Source organism: Rhinatrema bivittatum, chromosome 11 (genome assembly GCF_901001135.1).
Source record: "Rhinatrema bivittatum chromosome 11, aRhiBiv1.1, whole genome shotgun sequence".
In the NCBI taxonomy this organism is placed as follows: Eukaryota; Metazoa; Chordata; class Amphibia; order Gymnophiona; family Rhinatrematidae; genus Rhinatrema; species Rhinatrema bivittatum.
The window spans coordinates 88,077,284-88,095,956 of record NC_042625.1 but is presented as its reverse complement, the minus strand read 5'-3'; the positions used below and the strand labels follow the sequence as shown (position 1 = coordinate 88,095,956).

General features: G+C 51.9%; 2 protein-coding genes across 3 annotated transcripts in view; one reads left to right on the top strand and one right to left on the bottom strand.

Annotated features, from left to right (window-relative positions):
• Nucleotides 1-6,893, bottom strand: part of SLC9A1 (solute carrier family 9 member A1) — a 73,281-nt gene extending 66,388 nt beyond the window's left edge. Inside the window, exon 1 of the mRNA XM_029619871.1 lies at nucleotides 5,797-6,893. Within this exon, the coding sequence (XP_029475731.1) occupies nucleotides 5,797-6,166 (370 nt within the window). The 5' untranslated portion in view covers nucleotides 6,167-6,893. The remainder of the gene's footprint in view (nucleotides 1-5,796) is intronic.
• An 8,798-nt stretch (nucleotides 6,894-15,691) lies between these two features.
• The window catches only part of WDTC1 (WD and tetratricopeptide repeats 1), a 71,489-nt gene continuing 68,507 nt past the window's right edge, over nucleotides 15,692-18,673 (top strand). The window contains exon 1 of one of the 2 annotated variants that reach the window (XM_029570923.1): nucleotides 15,692-15,841. The gene's annotated coding sequence lies outside the window, so the exon portion shown is untranslated. Of the gene's footprint in view, nucleotides 15,842-15,898; nucleotides 16,210-18,673 lie in introns of those variants that run through there. The other variant, XM_029570922.1, reaches the window with a different exon arrangement.

The following is an 18,673-nucleotide window of genomic DNA, read 5'->3' as shown; positions in this document are numbered from 1 at the left end:
CTATCACTTTCCAGATCAAAACTTCCAAAGCGATTTATAACAAAACATTTCAGGAGCCTGCCACCTCCACAGGTCCCCTGATGGAACGCTGGAGAGAGTGCAGACGTCCTGCATGGCTCAGACACCACCACATCCTGAGACCCGAGCTTCATACAAGCCTCCCACACTTTCTGTACATTGTTATAGGGACCTGGGGGGGGGGCAACAGGCTTTTCTGCAATTGGAGCAACAGAAATGTCTATGGCCACATAGAACCTGGAATCAAAATTTCAAGTTTTGATACTCCACTATGATTAAACCTTCCTACCCACTTGCCCCCTAGCTAAAAAAAAAGCTCCCTATTTAAAAAAAAAAAAAAAAAATCACCATTTAAATTTTGCCATCTCTTATGTATCTTCTGTTTTTACTTTCATTCAAGATATTTTCTTTTTTCAGCTGTGATTTTAGTAATATTTTGCAACGCCTTCCTTTGTGAGGTATTGCAAATAGCATTTAGCCCTGTATTGTTTATTTTGTTTTGGCATTTATTGTGTCTTAGCATTTAGGCTCTGGGAAATGTGTATTTTATTGGGTTTTTTTTCGCACTTGTCTTGTTTATGGATATACATTGCCTTCAGCATCCTCCAGAAAGCAATTTAAAAACAAAATGAAATTAGATAACCCAGCAAAACAGCTTGGCAGGCAATGAAGAGGGAATGGGGCTAATCATTTAGAAAATGTATAAAAAATAAAACATGCCTACATTCCCTCACTACTACCAGATAAAGATACGGAGGCAAGAATCCTACTGCGTGCTCTACCTGCAAGCTGGTAGCATCTAGTCATGACTGGCTGAATGCTAAATGAGCTAACTTTATGAATTAGCAATTGATTAAGCCTTCCAGGTCTTTAATTCTCTATATACAGATGCCTCAATACAATAGGCTAGTGCCTTAAAGACCAGACCATGCAGAGGCCAGTGGAGCAGCTGTCCTCCACCCAGACCAGTGTTAGGAAGTGGTTGTACAGCTTAAGTTTAGTATAAATTAAACTGTAAGGTTTTCAGTTACCATTTTGGCCTAGGGATAAATGTCTCTCAGTCTTCCTTATCTTAACAGCTTCCCAGGAAACATACTGAAGAGTAAAGATTTATCAATTCACCTATATAAAAACTTGTCTGCATAGGCCTGATCTCAGGTCAAACATGCTTGACACTTGAACATTTCCCAGCTTGCATTGCCCCATCCTGAGAATTTCAAAGCATTTTGTTTGCAAAAAAGTCACTTCAATGTCTTACTACAGTATCTGCACTACAGGATACTACAGGTCGTTAGGAAAAAAACAAAACCAACCATTGTAGAGAAAAGCAAATGTCATTATGATGTGTTCTAAACATTTGCAAGTTCTGTCCTGCCCCTCCTAAACTGGTAGGAAAATGTTATTCCAGACTTCCTCCTCAATAGAACAGCCTCGTTCTTGTGCAGAAAGAGGACGGTGTTTCACCCTTTTTCTAATCCAAATCTTGTCCCACAGACATCTTTAAGCATAAAGATTTGTTTACCCTTCACATAACCCTTACCAAAGGCAATCCCCTCGCATTTTAAAAGACCTCTCATTCCCTCTCCGTACTGTGCAGTGGCTTTCATTGTACAGGATTGAGAGGAGCATGGAACAGTCAGCTGTGTCTGAACTAACATTCATTAGTGGTACTATGCAAAACTAATTAGAAGGCACTTGTGAATTCGCAATCATAGTTTCTTCATAAATAGCTGCAGTCAAAGTTCAGTGCATGCACCGCTCAGCCATTCCTTTGCATATGGTCACACTAGTGCTGAAAATCACAGGCAGGTGGTCAAACGCAAGCAATCTACCAGGCTGATGCTTGGTGTGCATGGAGATACTCAGACTACTCACACACAAGATAGGATGCACAGAAATAAAAGTGGAAAGAGATAGGATTTGCAACTTCTGCTTGTATGTACAGGGTAAAATATACCTGAAAAAGGAACAGTTTCTGAAAACAGAATTGAGCAATCTGCTTACACACCTACAGTGCTTTATCATGCTTAAAGAAATAAAGAGAAGCAAGACTACCCAGTTTGCATTTTCTCCCTTTTGTTGCTCTCGTTTAAAGCCAAGGAAGCTACCATTATGGAAGCCTAAAAGCTGACTAGTCCCTCCCACTTCAAATACACAGGCACTATCACAGAATCCTGACTTTACTCACTTCTATTAATCCCTGAGACACTATATCCAATCATCTTTCAAATATAGCAGCTGAGTCTTTTCTCAAAGTAGATTTTTCATTTTTAAGCATGGACAATTGCTCAATCTTCCCACACAGCTGAACTTTAGTATGCATTTATTATCAAATATATTCTTACTAGTACAGAAAGAAAATTGCAGCTGACTCCAGAAGAGGGGCTTCTTTCAAATCAAAATACACTTTTTGATTAGAATAGGAAGGATAAAGTCTGATTTTCAGGAAATGCAGTTAACACGAAGCAAATCAAAGGACTGCTATAGCTAATGGACTGGAACATGGAGCCTGCAGAATTCACTCTTTGGAGGGTAGGAATGGAATGTAAGAGAGACAATGTACAGTTGTACTGCAAAGGGTCAGACAAGCTGGTTAAAAAATTCCTTTTGGATCTGTTGTAAATGCCATTTTTTTATGAGGTAGTATCTACTTTTAAAAAAAAAGTCAATGCTTATTTTGTAAAGATTCCCTCTTATTTTGATGCATAATTACATCCTTAGTACAAGTATTATTGCTGTGCAAGACGACAGATTCACAGACATGGCTTACAGTATTGCTGAATAAGATGAGCCACCAGACATACAGTTAGATACGTCAGGCAGCAATTTCACCACTGAAGGAGGAAGAAGAGACCTATACCACATTACGGAAAAAAAAATTCTCACCTATCATTATTCCTAAGGCACTATAAGCACAAATTAAAGCTGTTAATTCCATACTGAGGTTTCTGGTGATAGTCAGCCTTATAGTGAATGATGGTCAATGCAATCAAAAGCATGCATGTAGAAAAAACTATCCTAACATCACAATCTATGGGGCTGACGGTCAACCAAAACCAAAGATATCCTTTCATGCAAGACTTAGGAATGTTACTGCTTGTGAAAAGTGATTTGCATAGAAGTATTACAAAAGGAAAAAAAAAAGGACCAGAGAAACATTCTGAAGGAAAAACCAGGTTAAAAAAAATAAAATCTTATTCAGAATGCAAAGATACACTGACGATCTGATAAACTCCCAAGTTAGTACATCAATCTTTCAATTTCACACCAGAACTGAACAAGTCGGTCACAATCATGTACTGATTCATAAATGCTAGCTTTGCACTGAGTTTATGAATATGGACAGTTAAGGTATGGAAACGCAGAGGTGTTAGAATTAACTGTGCTGCCTGCTATTAGCAACTTGTCACAAACGGGGGACAGAAATGCAGTCTAGCCTCACCTCCAGCCCCTCATAGTGTCACCTGTAAGGCCGAGCAAGTAATCTTCCAGGTGCATCACCACATTACTTAATAGGCCATTGCAGACAGTTAATTATAATGTTATGATCTCACTGCTCCATGCTCATTTTGAAGGCCATAAAGACAGACTGTCATACTTTGTCAACCTCAGGTAAAAACCAAAAATCCAAACCAACCAATTCACTGCCAATCCTTGTCTGTTCTTGTTTTTACTACAGTCATGGATAAATGACTGAAGTGCCCGTCCACTGGGCACTTCAGAAAAATTCTAAGGCTAGAATTTTCCAGGCCTACCGACTATAACAGAAGTGCCACAAATCCATTGTAAGAGCATTGCAGAAATAAAATATATACATAATGTTTCAGGTATGGGAGAGGGTCCCTTTTGAAGGCATATTTCCTCCACCCCCCCCCCAGGATATACTTATTCTGGTCAATTAAAAAAAAGTGTACTGCTAATATGTTCTACAAGTTCTTTTAACCTACTCCCCTGAACTTCAGCAAGCAGTTCTGTTTGCAAAGCCATGGTAACCTCATCCAAACTAGAACCAGTTTGTTCATACTGGCTACAGTGTAAATCATACATAACTCAATGCAATCTCATTCCCTGTGAGGTAGTTTGTTATTGTTTTACTTCCAGGGATTAGGGAGAATTGACAAAGAATAGCTGAAAGTTTAAAAAATGATTTGGTTTAACCTTAACTGCTAAAGGATGAATTACTGTTTTAAATGTAAACTTTGGAAATACTTCCGAGTATGCAAGGAGCTGGGAGTGCCTTTTTTTTTTTTTTTAACAAAAAGATTCTTGTGCAGAAGTAATTGCTATTATATTTCCATTCACGTAAATGTTGATGGAAGTGAGACAGCACTGGCAATTTCAACCTTCTTCGAGTTAATGCATTTGAGACTGGAGTACTACTTAAAAAAACCCAAAAAAAAAAACAAAAACCTAAAGACAAAACATGCCTCAATTGCTAAGTTAAACAAAAGGATTTGGTTAGCAGAGTAGGACTTAGTTTTATATAATTGAAAGTTGGCCCAACTCCCCTACTCTCAAGCAGAGCTTGCTGTCTTATAGCATCCTGACCTAGAATCTTACAAGGGAATGAAGATTCAACAGATGTGGTTGAACTTCTGCAGGGCTCTTACATAAGCATACTGTATATACACCGGAGGCCAGAACCGAATTATATTCTGAACTGAAACTAATAAGTTTATGGCCACTTGTCTAATTCATTTAATAAAATCACCATTAATAGAACCATCAACCAGCAGAGTTACGCAAAAATGACTTCAGTGAATCCAGTGCAGAAAGAAAAGCTCTAAGATATTAAAACAGGAGTGATTATCCCTGAATAAAGAAGGGCCCCCAACCCTCAGTCACTAAACGAGTTCGCTACTGTACTTTGCCCAGCTTGGATAGCTTAACCTTAACCTAAAAGATACTAATTCTACCAGAGTCAAGCATTCTCCAGTCAAATGGCATTTGCAGTACAGAAGAAAGCAGTGGGCTCAGAAGGTGAAGATTAGGGAACTGTGCCAAATTGCACAGCGTAAGCACATGTCAGAATTACCAGCTTAACTTATTAGAAGTGGCACAGATGGCTTATGAAGCCTGAATAGTTTTGAAGTTTGAATGGGATAGTGGGTCCAGGAACCACATGTGGGATATAATTATCAGGACCATCACCTACTAATGGGATCCACCTACTTCAAAAACCACTAGCTTAATTCTTGAGGAAAAACTATGCATTATGACAAGGCAGATGCAGAAGGATAGTTTCATATTTTTATTTAACACGCGTACGCATTAGCTTCATATATTAAGCATTCAAAGCTATATATAGAGAAAAAAAAATCTCAACATCTAATACAAACAAACAAAAAAAAAAAGCTATCAAAACAGCATCATTACCCTAAAAGCTCCCAAAAGTGCCTAAATGGGGAGTGAAAAGTTCACTAGTTTACAGAAAGCAAACACACTAAACATTTATGGATCAAAGACAGTGATCACTATTTGGCAGGTTTTAAGTTATTGTCTCAGTTATTTTGAATTCTTTCAATTAAACAGAAAAACTCCCTAGCAACAATGATCACAGCAACTAATATAATACAGAAAAAAAACCCAGTAATTTTAAAGAAGAGTGAATACTTGGAGAGCAACAGAACAAACATTAGGTTGTTAAACAGATTTAAGAGGAAAATCCAAGCTATTCTAGTAGCTAGGTAGCACTAAAAAGCAAGCAGAGCGGGCAGGAGGAAAGTAAACTGTTTATTACTGAAGGTGCAAACACAGAGACAAAATACAGTAACGTACCCAGCTTCATGAGACATGCCAGCAGGATCCAGAGGGAGATCTCGAAGGGCATTTGCACATGGAGGTAGTCCAGACTCAGGACAGGGAAGACTTTGCGCCCCTTGACATGTTTGTCAGAGGAATGATTATTGGCATGATCATGCCCTGCTACTACTGGAGGGGCTACCCCGTCCGGCTGGGGGGCTGGCGTGATGCCCGGATCGCTCGCAGGCAAGCCGGCATGAGACCGGGGCGGCTCAGTGGCCAGCATCGCTTCAGCCACAGGTTTCAAGGAGCTCACCGGGGGCGCTAAGAGCAGCTGCCCTAAAACCACAGCCGAGAAGAACAGGCAGCCCGGGAAGGACACGCTCGCCTTCTGCTTTACCTGCATTTTCCCCTCCCTTGAGATCACAGAGATATTTCATAAAGGGTGGAAGTTAATGTTAAAAAGCTTTTCTTCCAGATAAAGGACGGACTAACGATTCGTGCAACGGGCCGACAAGCTCTCCCATGAGGACGTGCATGTAACAAGTACAGATATTTCTCGCAAGATACAGTAACAAAAAGCAAGGGGGCGGAAGGGCGAACACAACTGAGAACTGTAGGGCAGACACACGAGCACCTCAAGTGGAAGCCTCTGAACGAGGAAGCTCGCGGGAAAGACACAAACCCCACCCGGGGTTTTAAAAAAAAAAAAAAAAGTGAGGGGGGGGGGGGGAAGAGAGGAAACCGAACCTCGGGGATTCAGCTCCGTGCGGGCAGTGCCCTAAACGGGAAGCCTCATCCTTTCTCAGAGCCGCCCATCAAAGAGACGGGAGCCAAGGGAAGGTGCCGCACCCTCCCCGCCCCCAACAGGTGAGAGCAGGAGAAGCCCCGGGGAGCGGTGATGGGGGGTCCACTGCGGGCTGTGGCCGGGAGGAGAGGAATGCAGGGCGCCCGGCTCCTCCGGGCGACCAGAAGGGGTGGGACCGGAGCTGCAGAGAGGAAGCGGAGGAGGCTGAGCCGCCGCCTTTTCTTCCTGGGGAACGGACCGCACAGGTCCCGCCGGCTCCAGCTCCTCTTCTTATAGAGCTTGGCGGGGAAGCGCGCGCACACTCGCAAGCCGGGGCTCAGGACAGCGAGCAAAGCGGGCGCGCGACACCATAGAGCTCCGGGCCAAGACGGCCGGAGAAGATGTCACCTGGCACGGCGACCTCTAGTGCTGGCGAGTTTAACTGCAAGGGTGCTACCGTGTTTCCCCGATAATAAACCCTAGCTTGATTTTCAGAATTTTTGGAGTAGGGCTTGAAATATAAGCCCTACTCCAAAACTAAGCCCAATTCCCCCCCCCCAAGACACCGAAAGTCCCTGGGGGGGGGCCGAAACCGGAGGGGGGGGCGCAGACGGGGGTTAAAAAATAAACCCAAACCCGCCCCAACCCTTCAAATTTAATTCATTGCAAAACTTCCCCCCCCCCCCCCAAAAAACAACAAAACTTGCAGAAATTCCCTGGTGATCCAGCAGGGGTCCCGGGAGCAATCTCCTACTCTCGGGTGTGGGCTGCCAGTAATCAAAATGGTGCCGATGGCCCTTTGCCCTTACTATCAGGCCAATACAGTACACTGTTAGCTGGCATTTGGACGCACTAGCTTTACCCCTTATTCAGTAAGGGATAATAGCGCGTCCAACATCCCCCCCCCTACCCGAACCTAATAGCGCCCTCAACATGAAAATGCATGTTGATGGCCCTATTAGGTATTCCCACGCAATTCAGTAAGTAAAATGTGCAGCCAAGCCACACATTTTACTTTCAGAAATTAGCCCCTACCCAAAGGTAGGCGTTAATTTCTGCCAGCACCGGGGAAGTGCACAGAAACGCAGTAAAAACTGCTTTTCTGTGCACCCTCCGACTTAATATCATGGCAATATTAAGTCAGAGGTCCCGAAAGTTTAAAAATGTTAAAAAAAAAAAAAATTTGAAATAGGCCAACGGCTCGCGGGTTGAAAACCGGATGCTCAATTTTGCGGGCGTCTGGTTTCCGAACCTGTAGCTGTCAGTGGGCTCGAGACCCGACGCTGGCAAAATTGAGCGTTGGCTGTCAAACCCGCTGACAGCTGCTGCTCCAGTCCAAAAGGAGGCGCTAGGGACGCGCTAGTGTCCCTAGCACCTCCTTTTACCTGTTTTTACCGCCGGGCCTAATTTGCATACTGAATCGCGCGCACAGGAGACTTTACTGTATCGGCCCGTAAGGCAGGGGAAGGGGGGCAGGGGCAGCCAAAGGAAAGGAGGAAAGACACAACCTAGGACCAAGTCCTTACTCCAGTGCCCCCCAAGCTGGAGGGCACCGGAGACCAATGAAAAAAGAAGGGGGAGCCTTAGAAACAAAAGGACCAGAGATGAAAATGGCCCGACTGCCTTCGCTCGCCAATCTTCTGACATATACCGCTTGGATATTTGTAGGTGGAGTTATTTACCTACCGAGACCGGCAGTAGGCATAAGCACGGGGGAGTAGACAGCCCAGTGACCTCCGCACCCTGTCATCTCCGTCCGGAACCGTAGGCCGAAGAAGATCCCGTCAGCAGCAAAGGGGAGGGGGGAGCCAACAACCTCAGGGGTAGGGGGGGGGCCCGCATTTTGCTGCCACAGGGGCGGGGGATGGGGCAGGGAAAGGGGGGGGGGTCGCCAACCAAATTAGGGAGGGGGAGGGATCCTTCTTGGGACCAGGGAGGGGAAGGGAAAAGCCCCCTCACCCCCTTTGCTTTGACCCTTAGCGAGGGGTGAGGGGGAAGGACACCCAAAAAGTGCACAAAATGAAAACAGAACTACAACACAAAAAACTTAAATCTTAAGGACTAACTCGAAAAGGGAGGGGAGGGAAGCAGACCACCCCGTCCACTGCCCACCGGCGGGCAAACTCTTCCACCCGCCCGGTGGACAGGGCGCAGAAGTGCTCTGCTGTCAGCCGGGTGCGCACCGCCGAGCGGAAGAGGACCTCGCACTCGAGGGACCGTCCCTCGGCCAACATCTAAGACTGAGGATCTGGTGGCGGACAGGAGATAGTTGACCAGGTCGTCCCTCTGGCGCAGAGGTCCCCTCCCGGGCGCTCGGCACTGAAGCCCCAGGTGGAAGACAACCTCCTCCTGTCCGCAGCCAAATGGACAGGAGGAGTCCTCCCGGAACGCCCTCGCCTTGAACCTGCCGGTGGCCACGGCTCCGTGCACCAACCTCCAGGAGCGATCCCCCTCGTAGCCGGGGATCATCCCGGAATAGAATGACAGCCCCTCGGACCCAACATCTCCCACCAGGGCGTGTCGGGCCTCGGGGCGAGGGTGAGGCGGTGCACGGTATGTACCACCAGCCGGCCCAGGACCTTCCGGGACACGGTCCGGAAGTCCGCTACGGGCAGTTCCCACAGCCTGCTAAGACTGTGGGCACAAGGAGGAACATCAGCTCCGCGAGGGGGTCCAAACTCGTCGGCAAACCTAGGCCCTATAATCAGCACTGAGGGGCCGGGGGGTGCTGTCAGGCGGGGATCCCCGGGCTGCCGCGGGGCCCTCTCACTCGCGGCTTGTGCTAGAAGTTGAAGAGCGTCGGGCTCTTTCTGCAGGAGGTGCCCGATGACGCATGCCGGGGCGTCTAGCAGGTCCCCGACCCTGGTCACTCGGGCACCGACCAGGTAGCGTCGCAGGCTGGTATCTTCCTCCAGCTCCACCAAACCGAGAGCGCGGTTGTGCAGTTCCTCCAGGAGGTTGCCCGGCCTGCATGGCAAACCCCTGGTCAGTCCCAGCAAGATCCAAGCTCTCAGCACTTCTTGGTAGAATCCCGGCAGCTGCATGAGCCTCGTGGGGGTGAAGCCGCTCGGGTCTAATACCAACAGCTGCCAGTCGTACCGCAGGTTGCCCGCTTGGCGGAAAAAATGCGTCGCCAGCGGGCGTCATCGCGGAGCGGGGTCTGCGTACAAATATCTCTGCAGGGCCTGGAGGCGGAAGGTGTGCACCTGACTCTTCAGGCACACGACTCCATGTCCGCCCTCCCTCGTCGGGAGAGCCAGGACTCCCGCGGAGACCCAGTGCTTCCTGCCGCTCCAGAAGAAGTCCAGCAGTTTCCTCTGGGTGCGGGCGAGGAACTCCGGAGTCGGGCTCAAGGCGGTGAGACGATGGTACAGCCTGCTCGCCAGCAGCTGGTTCACCACCAAGGCCCGACCGCGGAAGGACACCAGTCGCAGCAGACCCCTCCACGCCCCAAGACGAGCCTCGAACCTCTCCCCGAGCTCGCTCCAGTTAACGGAGGCGGTGGCTTCCGCGACGGCTAGGTGGACTCCCAGATACCTAAGGGTCTCCCTGCCCCACGACAGGTCGAGGAGAGCGTCCACCCTCTGCGGCCCTACCAGAAGGCCGGAGCTCTTGGCCCAGTTGATCTTGGCCGAGGACGCGGCGGAATAGACCTGCTGGCAGCCCCGCACCCTCTCCAGGTCAACCGGGTCCCGAACCGCCAGGAGCACGTCGTCGGCGTAAGCCGAAAGGGTGACCCGCCCCTTGGGCTCGCGCAGCACCAGACCGGTGAGCCGCCTGCGCAGAAGACACAAGAACGGCTTGATGGCCAGGGCGTACATCTGACCCGAGAGGGGGCACCCTTGACGCACACCCCACGCCCGAAAGCCAGAGGCGCCGCCAGGGACCAGTTGACTTTGTCGAGGCACTCTGCCCTCCAGTACAAGAGGCGGAGGTGCCCCACGAACCCGGGGCTGAAGCTGCAAAGTACCCATGAGATAGCCGTGATCCACCCTGTCGAAGGCCTTCTCCTGATCGAGGGACAAAACGGCCGCCGACAGACCGGACCTACGGGCCTGATGGATGAGATCCCGGACCAAAAAGATGTTAACAAAAATGGTGCGCCCGGGGATCGGGTAGGTCTGGTCGGGGTGGGTCACCTCTGCCAGCACGGAAGCCAGCCGCAGGGAGAGCGCCTTGGCCAGAAGCTTGTAATCCATGCAGAGCAGGGAGACGGGGCGCCAGTTCTCGAGGCAGCGCGGGTCCCCCGCCTCAGGCAGGAGGGTGAGCACCGCGCGCCTGCAAGAGAGGGGCAGGCAGCCCGGCTCGAGGGCTTCGGTCAGGACCTGCAGGAGGTCGGGCCCTAAAACGTCAAAAAAGAAAAGAGACGAACTCGGTGGTGAGCCCGTCGATGCTCGGTGACTTCCCTCTTGGCATCCGGCCCAGAGCCTCGGCGAGGTCTCCCAGGCCTAAGGGTAGGTCAAGCCAGGCTCGGCTGACCTCACTCACCACCGGAAGCCCCTCCCACAGGGTTTGACAGGCGTTCGGATCAATTGGGTCCGGGGAGAAAAGCGATGCGTAGAATTCTCGGACCTCCGCCCTGATCCTACCCGGCTCGTCGAAGGGGGTCCCGTCGGCAGCCAGCAGGCACGCTATCTGCTTCCGGTTGCCCCTCCGCCTCTCCAGCCCGTAGAAGAAGGGTGTGCCGCGGTCCATCTCCTGCAGGATCTGGATGCGTGACCTCACGTAGGCCCCGCATCCTCGCCGCTCCTCGAGGTGGCGCAGGGCCCGCTTCTTCTCCTCGTACTCGAGAAGCACAACCGGCTCACCACCCGGTCCCTGGGCGTCGCCGAGGTGCCCCTCCAACTCCTCCCCCAAGAGGCGACGGAGCATCCGGTGCTGTTCGGCGTTCACGCCCCTGGCGCGTTCTTGACAGAGAACCCAGAGGCGGACTTTGCTCACGTCCCACCACTGAGCGAGAGAAGCGAAGTCCGCCTCCCGGCGGCGCCAGAACTCCCGCACTGCCGCCACCAACTCCTCGTCCTGCAGAAGCGAGTTGTTGAAGTGCCAGTGGGTCAACCTGGGCTGCACGGGGCTGAGCTCGACCCTCAGGATCGTGGTCCGAGAGGGCGGCCTGCTCCGCCTTGCACTCCGTGACCCGGTGCATCAGCCAACGGGACAGATACCACCGGTCGATGCGGGAGCGACGCACGCATTCCCCCTCCACCCGTAGATAGGTGAAGCCAGAGCGAGCGTCCGGGTGCTGCTCTCGCCAGACGTCCACCAGACCGTCGCGCAGGACGGCGTTCCGAAGAATGGCCGCCTGCACTGCCCTGCGCTCGCGGGCTGTCCTCCCGCGATTGAGCGGGCCGAGGGTGAGGTTGAAGTCACCCCCGAGCGCCACTTCCTTGTCAGGGTCCAGCGAGTCCAGGAGGTTGGACAACTGGCGAAAGAATCCCGTTTGCTCGGCCGCGGGGCAAGGGGCGTACACGTTGACTAAATTCACCGTGCAGCGGTCCTCGACCGGCAGCCTCACGTGCAGAATCCTGCGCGGCACGACAGCCTCGACGTTCAGCGCCTCCGCCTGCGAGACCTGCGAAATCAAGATGGCCACCCCTCCAGCCACTCCCGTGTCGTGCCTGAAGGCCATCTCGCCGTCCCACTCCAGTCGCCAGGCCGCTTCGGCGTCTGGAGTGGTGTGGGTCTCCTGTAAAAAGGTCACCGAGTACCCGCTGCGCCTGATGGCAGAAAGTGCCCAGTGCCTGCGGAACCCGGTCCGGCAGCTGCTGGCGTTAAGGGTGCAGAACGTGAAAGCCATTCTCTGTCACGAGGGGGGGGGTTTCGGGTAAGCGCACGACCGGCCCCGTCACAGAGCCGGCCGCAGCGCGCACAGTTCGTGACCGATGGAACTCTCCTCGCCGGGGCGGGAGGCGGCGCACGAGCGAAGGCGCTCGGCGCGCGTCCCTCTCCCCGACTGAGCCACGAGTAAAAAACCTCCATGAGCGGGAGCTACCGGCGGGGGAGGACGGGGGCCGAGGGGCCAGCGTGTCCCGTGCCGACGCGTGGCCCTCCTTCCTCGGCCGCACGCCCACTCACACTCGCCCCTCTCCCCCTCCTCCTTGCGGCTGAGTCCCCAGCCCCCGACCCCGGGGGGGACCGCGACCTGTTCCCGCGCCCTTCAGAGCGGGCTCTCCGGGATCGCGAGCCCCTCCAGCGGTTCCTCCGGGAGGAGGATGGCTGACCGCTCACACCCTCCCTCCCACCCTCCGCAGGGCTTTGGTAAAAGGAGGCTTTGGTAAAAGGAGGCGCTAGGGACACCAGCGCGTCCCTAGCGCCTCCTTTTGGACCAGAGCAGCAGCTGTCAGCTGGTGGTTGCCGGGCCACCCGGGGCAGGGAAAGAGGGACAGGGAGGGTAAACAAAAGAAAGGAGGGAAGGGATGGGAGAAAGGAGGGAGGAGAAGGGGACAGGGGTGAGAGGGAGAGGGGAGACACGGGGAGGAGGGGGACGGACTGGGGTCCGGGGGACGGGAGTGGGAGGGAGAGGAGAGATGGGAGGGGGAGGACGGGGAAGAGGGGTTTGGGGGATGGGGGATGGGAACAGAACAGAAAGGAGCGGGCCTGAGGGCGGCCCACTCCGGAGGGGAAGAAGGGGAAGGAGGCGGAAGGGAGAGGACCTCCCCCTCTTCCAGGTCGGAGAGAGGGGAGAGGAGGGGGAGGGGAAGACGGAGGGGGAGAGGGAGAGGAAGGGAGGGGATGGAGGAGCCCCAACAGCAGCTCCATTGGGGGCAGCCAGAGGACTCTGCGGCACGGTCGGGATCCCGCGGAGACAGGGCCTCTTCCGGAGGCGGATGGCTGGCCAGGTCCGCCCCTTGCGGAGGTGGGGCAGGAGGGGAGGGGAGTTCGGGAAGCCGAGAGGAGGTGCAACCACCTCCTTGGCCAGAGGTTTTCCCGCCTGGCCCACCGAGCTGTCCCCCTCCGATGACACTGGAGGGGGAACCAGGATGGAGACAGCGGGGAGCTCGGTGGGGGTCGGCGGAGGGGGGCTACTCGGCTGGGGGTGGCAGAACAGGAGGTGGCTCACCTGCCTCCTGATCAGGAGGGGGTGGTGGCGGCGGGGGGTCTTTTTCCGGGGATGGGAGGAGGCAGGCCCCCGTGGAGGCGGGTAGGGAGAATGCTAACTCACCGACTCTCGGATCCCACCTGGATCCCGCCCAACGGGTCCCCAGTGTCTTCCCCGCTTCCTGGGGTGGGCTCCCGCCCTTCCAGGTCCTCGGGGCTAATCCCTGGGGCCGGCTCCGACTCCCCACCCGGGACGTCAGGCCGAGGCTCCGAGGGCCCTTCCTCCTCACCCACGGCCTCCACGGCGACGATGACCGCTTCGTCAACAGGTAGCGGACTTGGGGAAGGAGGAGGGGGTGCCCCGGACGCCTCGCGGGCAGGGCAAGGTTCCCCTAAGCTAGCTGGTATGGGGGGTGACAGGGAGAGGGCAGGCTTCGCTCCCAGGCCCCTCCTCGTCAGAGAAGGGGTGGCCCGAGGACCGTTGCCCGGGGGCCTCTCCCCGCGCGAGTTTCCTCTGCTTCTTAGACAAGAGAGCAGAGGGGCTGGCGCACTCCGGCTGCGGAGCGGGCAGAGAAGGCGACGGTAACGCCTCCATCTCCTCCAGCATGCTCATGCAGTCCTCGCTGGCCAGCGGGAAAGACGAGGCCGCCTCGTCGTCCTCGCCGCCCACCTCCACGAAACAGCCAGAAGAGGGGGGCGATGCGGAGTCGGAGGCGAGGGGCTGCCCTAGGTCCCTACCTACGGGGCCCGTCTCCCTCGCCTCGAGCTCTTCCTGATCTAAGGTGATGATGGGAGCATCGGAACAACGGGGGGCTCCGGAACAGCAGCAGGGCTCCCGACTCCTCCAGGCGACCAGAAGGGGTGGGACCGGAGCTGCAGAGAGGAAGCGGAGGAGGCTGAGCCGCAGCTTTTTCTTCCTGGGGAACGGACAGCCCAGGTCCCGCCGGCTCCAGCTCCTCAACTTATAGAGCTTGGCGGGGAAGCGCGCGCGCACGCAAGCCGGGGCTGAGGACAGTGAGCAAAGCGGGCCCGCGACACCATAGAGCTCCGGGCCAAGACGGCCGGAGAAGATGTCACCTGGCACGGTGACCTCTAGTGCTGGCGAGGTTAACTGCAAGGGTGCTACCGTGTTTCCCCGATAATAAACCCTAGCTTGATTTTCAGAATTTTTGGTGTAGGACTTGAAATATAAGCCCTACTCCAAAACTAAGCCTGATCCCCCACCCCGCAAGGCACCGAAAGTCCCTGGGGGGGGGGGGGGGGCAGACGGTGGTGTGTGCAAAAAAAAACCCCAACCCAAACCCACCCCAACCCTTCAAATTTAATTCATTGCAAAACTCCCCCCCCAAAAAAAAAAAAAACTTGCAGAAATTCCCTGGTGATCCAGCGGGGGTCCCGGGAGCGATCTCTCGCTCTCGGGCTGCCAGTAATCAAAATGGTGCCGATGGTCCTTTGCCCTTACTATGTGACAGGCTATCGGTGCCATTGGCCGGCCGCTGTCACATGGTAGGAGCAATGTACCCTTCTAATGACATGGCAACAGTAGAGCTCTTGCACCCTGCCTCCTGGTGAGATGCCCCGCCCTCTAGTGGTCTAACTCGCGCAGCCGCCCCAAGCGCAGCCTGGAGTGGCGCGAAGATTATTACAAAATCATTAGCCCCAGTGGCAGAAACATCCAGTTACACCTGTTCATATCTGTAGTGAGGTACAGAGAAGCTGTGGGAGCAATTTTCAAAGCCATTTACGTGATTTGGAAAACTTACAACTCCCCCATCTGCCCTTACCAATGCGCTCGGTGTCTGTCCCAAACATGCTTACATTCTGTCATGGTTTTAGCTGCTACCTCCCCTGCTGCTAAACTATTCCGGGCATCTACCACCTTCTCGATTGTTATACTTAACAAGTCTACAATGGACCTTTCTTTTATAATCCATCAGCACCTGCAAATCTTCCCCAAATTCAGCAACTTTTCTGCTACTTAGCCGTTCCTCTGCGGAGGAAAATCCTACATTTCCCACAGTGCCATGCGCGGGACCGTTTTTTCTTTTTTTTTTTTTTTAAGAGAACGCAATTATTTCCAGTCAAGTTCGTCAACCATCCCTCTATTTCTCCCTCATTCCCTCTCATCCCTCCGCCGTATTTGGACGTTAATTGGCTAAACCGTCTCCGGAGTCCCCGCCTACTGGTGTAGCAGCGCATCCGACTGGGCAGCAAACCCTCACTCAGCCCGCCGTTGCCAGGGCGGCGAACTAGCGGGTTAGTAAGTGCGGGGGCTTGGCGTGGATGGGGAGCGGGGTATTCCGAACGCGACGTTTACGCTGTTTGCGCGGCGTAGGCGCTGCTGTGGTGGACGGCAGCGGGGGATAAAAGCGTTGCGCCAGCGGGTCGGAGGAGGTGGGCCTGTTGGGCAGAGATCGCTGCTGGAGGCTTCCGAGAGAGAGGGGGGGAAGGCAGGAGCGCGGCGCGGCATGGCGCGGGAGTGAGGGACGAGGAGGAAGGGGGTTCGCCTGCCGGTGTGTCCCGGGGGTTCGTGCTGTGGGGCCTCCCTCTTTGCGCACCCCCCTCCCCGCGGACGGACTCCCTGAAGTTGCACTTGCTGCTCCGCTATGGAGGAGGCCTGACAGGTAACACCCAGCCGTGCCGCCCGCTGTCACACGCGCACTCTCTCGCTGCGGCGCACTGGAGGTGTCTGGCCGGTAACTTTTCCCCTCTGCCTGGCTGTGGAGCGCTCTCTGCCCTCGCAGGCACTCGGTCGGAGTGTGGCGGGCAGAAGGGGCTGCCCTGACACAGGGTCTTGCCGCGCAAGCTTGGAGGGGAAAGGTGACGTGCGCTGGGTCAGGCGGTTGTAAAATGTTTTGTTGATTTGTGGCCGTTTCCCTAGCCTGTAATGAGCACATACTCTGTGTGTGAGTAGTTCTGACATGCAGTTTGGCTCCTACAGTAGGGCACTTGAGACTTGAAGTGCTGTTATAGCATTGCGTCCTTTTGATAGCTTTTTGTGTGTGTGTGTGTGTGTGTGTTATGTTGGTTTTGGGGGGGGTCTTAAACTAATGCACTCAGACAGAGTAAAAAAAAAAATAGCCATGTGACCAGTGTCTTGCTTCTTAGCCCTTGTGATGTTTGGATTTGATCATGCTGCACTACCTGGAAGAAACCTGGGACACTGTCTCTAGTTTTCAGATGTCCCTCTTCTCCCCCCCGAACATTGGTGGACAAACTATCTTCAAAATAATCTGTTTGGGTCTGAAACGTGAATAAAAAGACCTGTTGCTGGGAAACCTAATTAGTGTGCCAAGATATCAGGGCATATATTTCATTGGTACCTGAAGCACTCTTTCCTAGTCAAAATCCAGTAACTAATGTCACTATTAAACGGTCTGCCCATTTCTGTCCTCGGGAATTGTTTACTATTTCTCAGCTTTATTTTCCAAACAAAGATCTTTGAAGTATCTTTGTTTCTATTTATTTATTTATTTATTTTGACATGTTTATGCACTGCTTGATCCAAAGTAATGTACTAAGTGGTTTAACAATAGGCACATAAACATGATTTGTAACATACATACTTTCAGTTTATTAAGTGTCTTCTGAGGAGTAGCCTAGTGGTTAGAGTAGCAGGCTGCTTACTAGGAAGTTAGGGTTCAGATCCTGCTGATGCTCCTTGGACCTGAGGCAAGCAATGTCAATACAAACTTAGGAACAGGTGTAATTAGCTGGGTTAAAATTGTGTGCTGAATTTCAGTGCACAGCCCAGTTTAATGCTCAAGCTAAATTTTTAACTCATGATACAGTAAATAATGATATATGCTAACGCATCAGTAGTTAAAAGGTATGCACAAACCAGAAGTTGGGAGTAAAGAAAAGGCTTATCACACAGAAAAAAAAAAAATTTTCTGTGCATAAAATACTGAATACATATCCTGACACCGGAACTCCTGCTTCCACCCATAAAGTAACTCTTAATGCTGGAAAACTTATTCCACCTCTGACTTGGAGTAAAAATTCCACCATTGACAGCAGGAGCTAAGCCATGCATTAACTGTTAACCTGCCCCCCCCCCCCCCACACACACCTTGATGGAGGGTAGGGGGTAATTGTGCCTTCATTTGCACTTTCTATGCAAGGGCACCAAGCAGTGTGTACAGTTCTACGCGCACATTTTTTGGTGCACAAAATGTCTTGCTGCATTGGGAATAAAGACTGTGCACAAAAAAGAGAGTATACTTACAAATAAAACTGTGCACCCTGCTGACTGAACGTTGAGCTGATGTGACTTGCAGGCCTCTACAAATTGCACATATAGTCTCAAAAGGATGTATGAATACTAAACTAGGGGTAAGCAGATTTGGTTACTCAGGTTTGTTTTTCAGACTACACTTGGACTCATTTTAATTTTCCTGAGTTACCAGCCTTGGTCAAGCATTTGCTTATGGGACCCTGATGGGCCAAGAATTGGCTTTTCAGGTTCAGCTACTACTATACATTTCTATAGTGCTACTCAACATATGTACATAAGAACATGCCATACTGGGTCAGACCAAGGGTCCATCAAGCCCAACATCCTGTTTCCAACAGTGGCCAATCCAGGCCATAAGAACCTGGCAAGTACCCAAAAACTAAGTCTATTCCGTGTTACTGTTGCTAGTATTAGCAGTGGCTATTTTCTAAGTCAACTTAATTAATAGCAGGTAATGGACTTCTCCTCCAAAATCTTATCCTTTTTTAAACCCAGCTGCACTAACCACATCCCCTGGCAACAAATTCCAGAGTTTAATTGGGGGTTGAGTGAAAAAAAACTTTCTCCAATTAGTTTTAAATGTGCCCCATGCTAACTTCATGTAGTAAGGATGTGCATTCATTTCATCTGTTTCGGTGGTACATGCATACCTCGCTGCCTTTATCATAAAGTTAGGCACATATTATCTGTTACTTTGTGAGTGCTATAAAGTCAGTGAGGTACATGCGTACTTCTGAAACAGATAAAACTAATGTATATCCCTACAAGCCCACAAAAAAGAAAGTCCCTGCTCAAATAAGACAAGAATACAGCCCAAGAGACCTGGGGCATTTCATAAATTAAAACTAGTT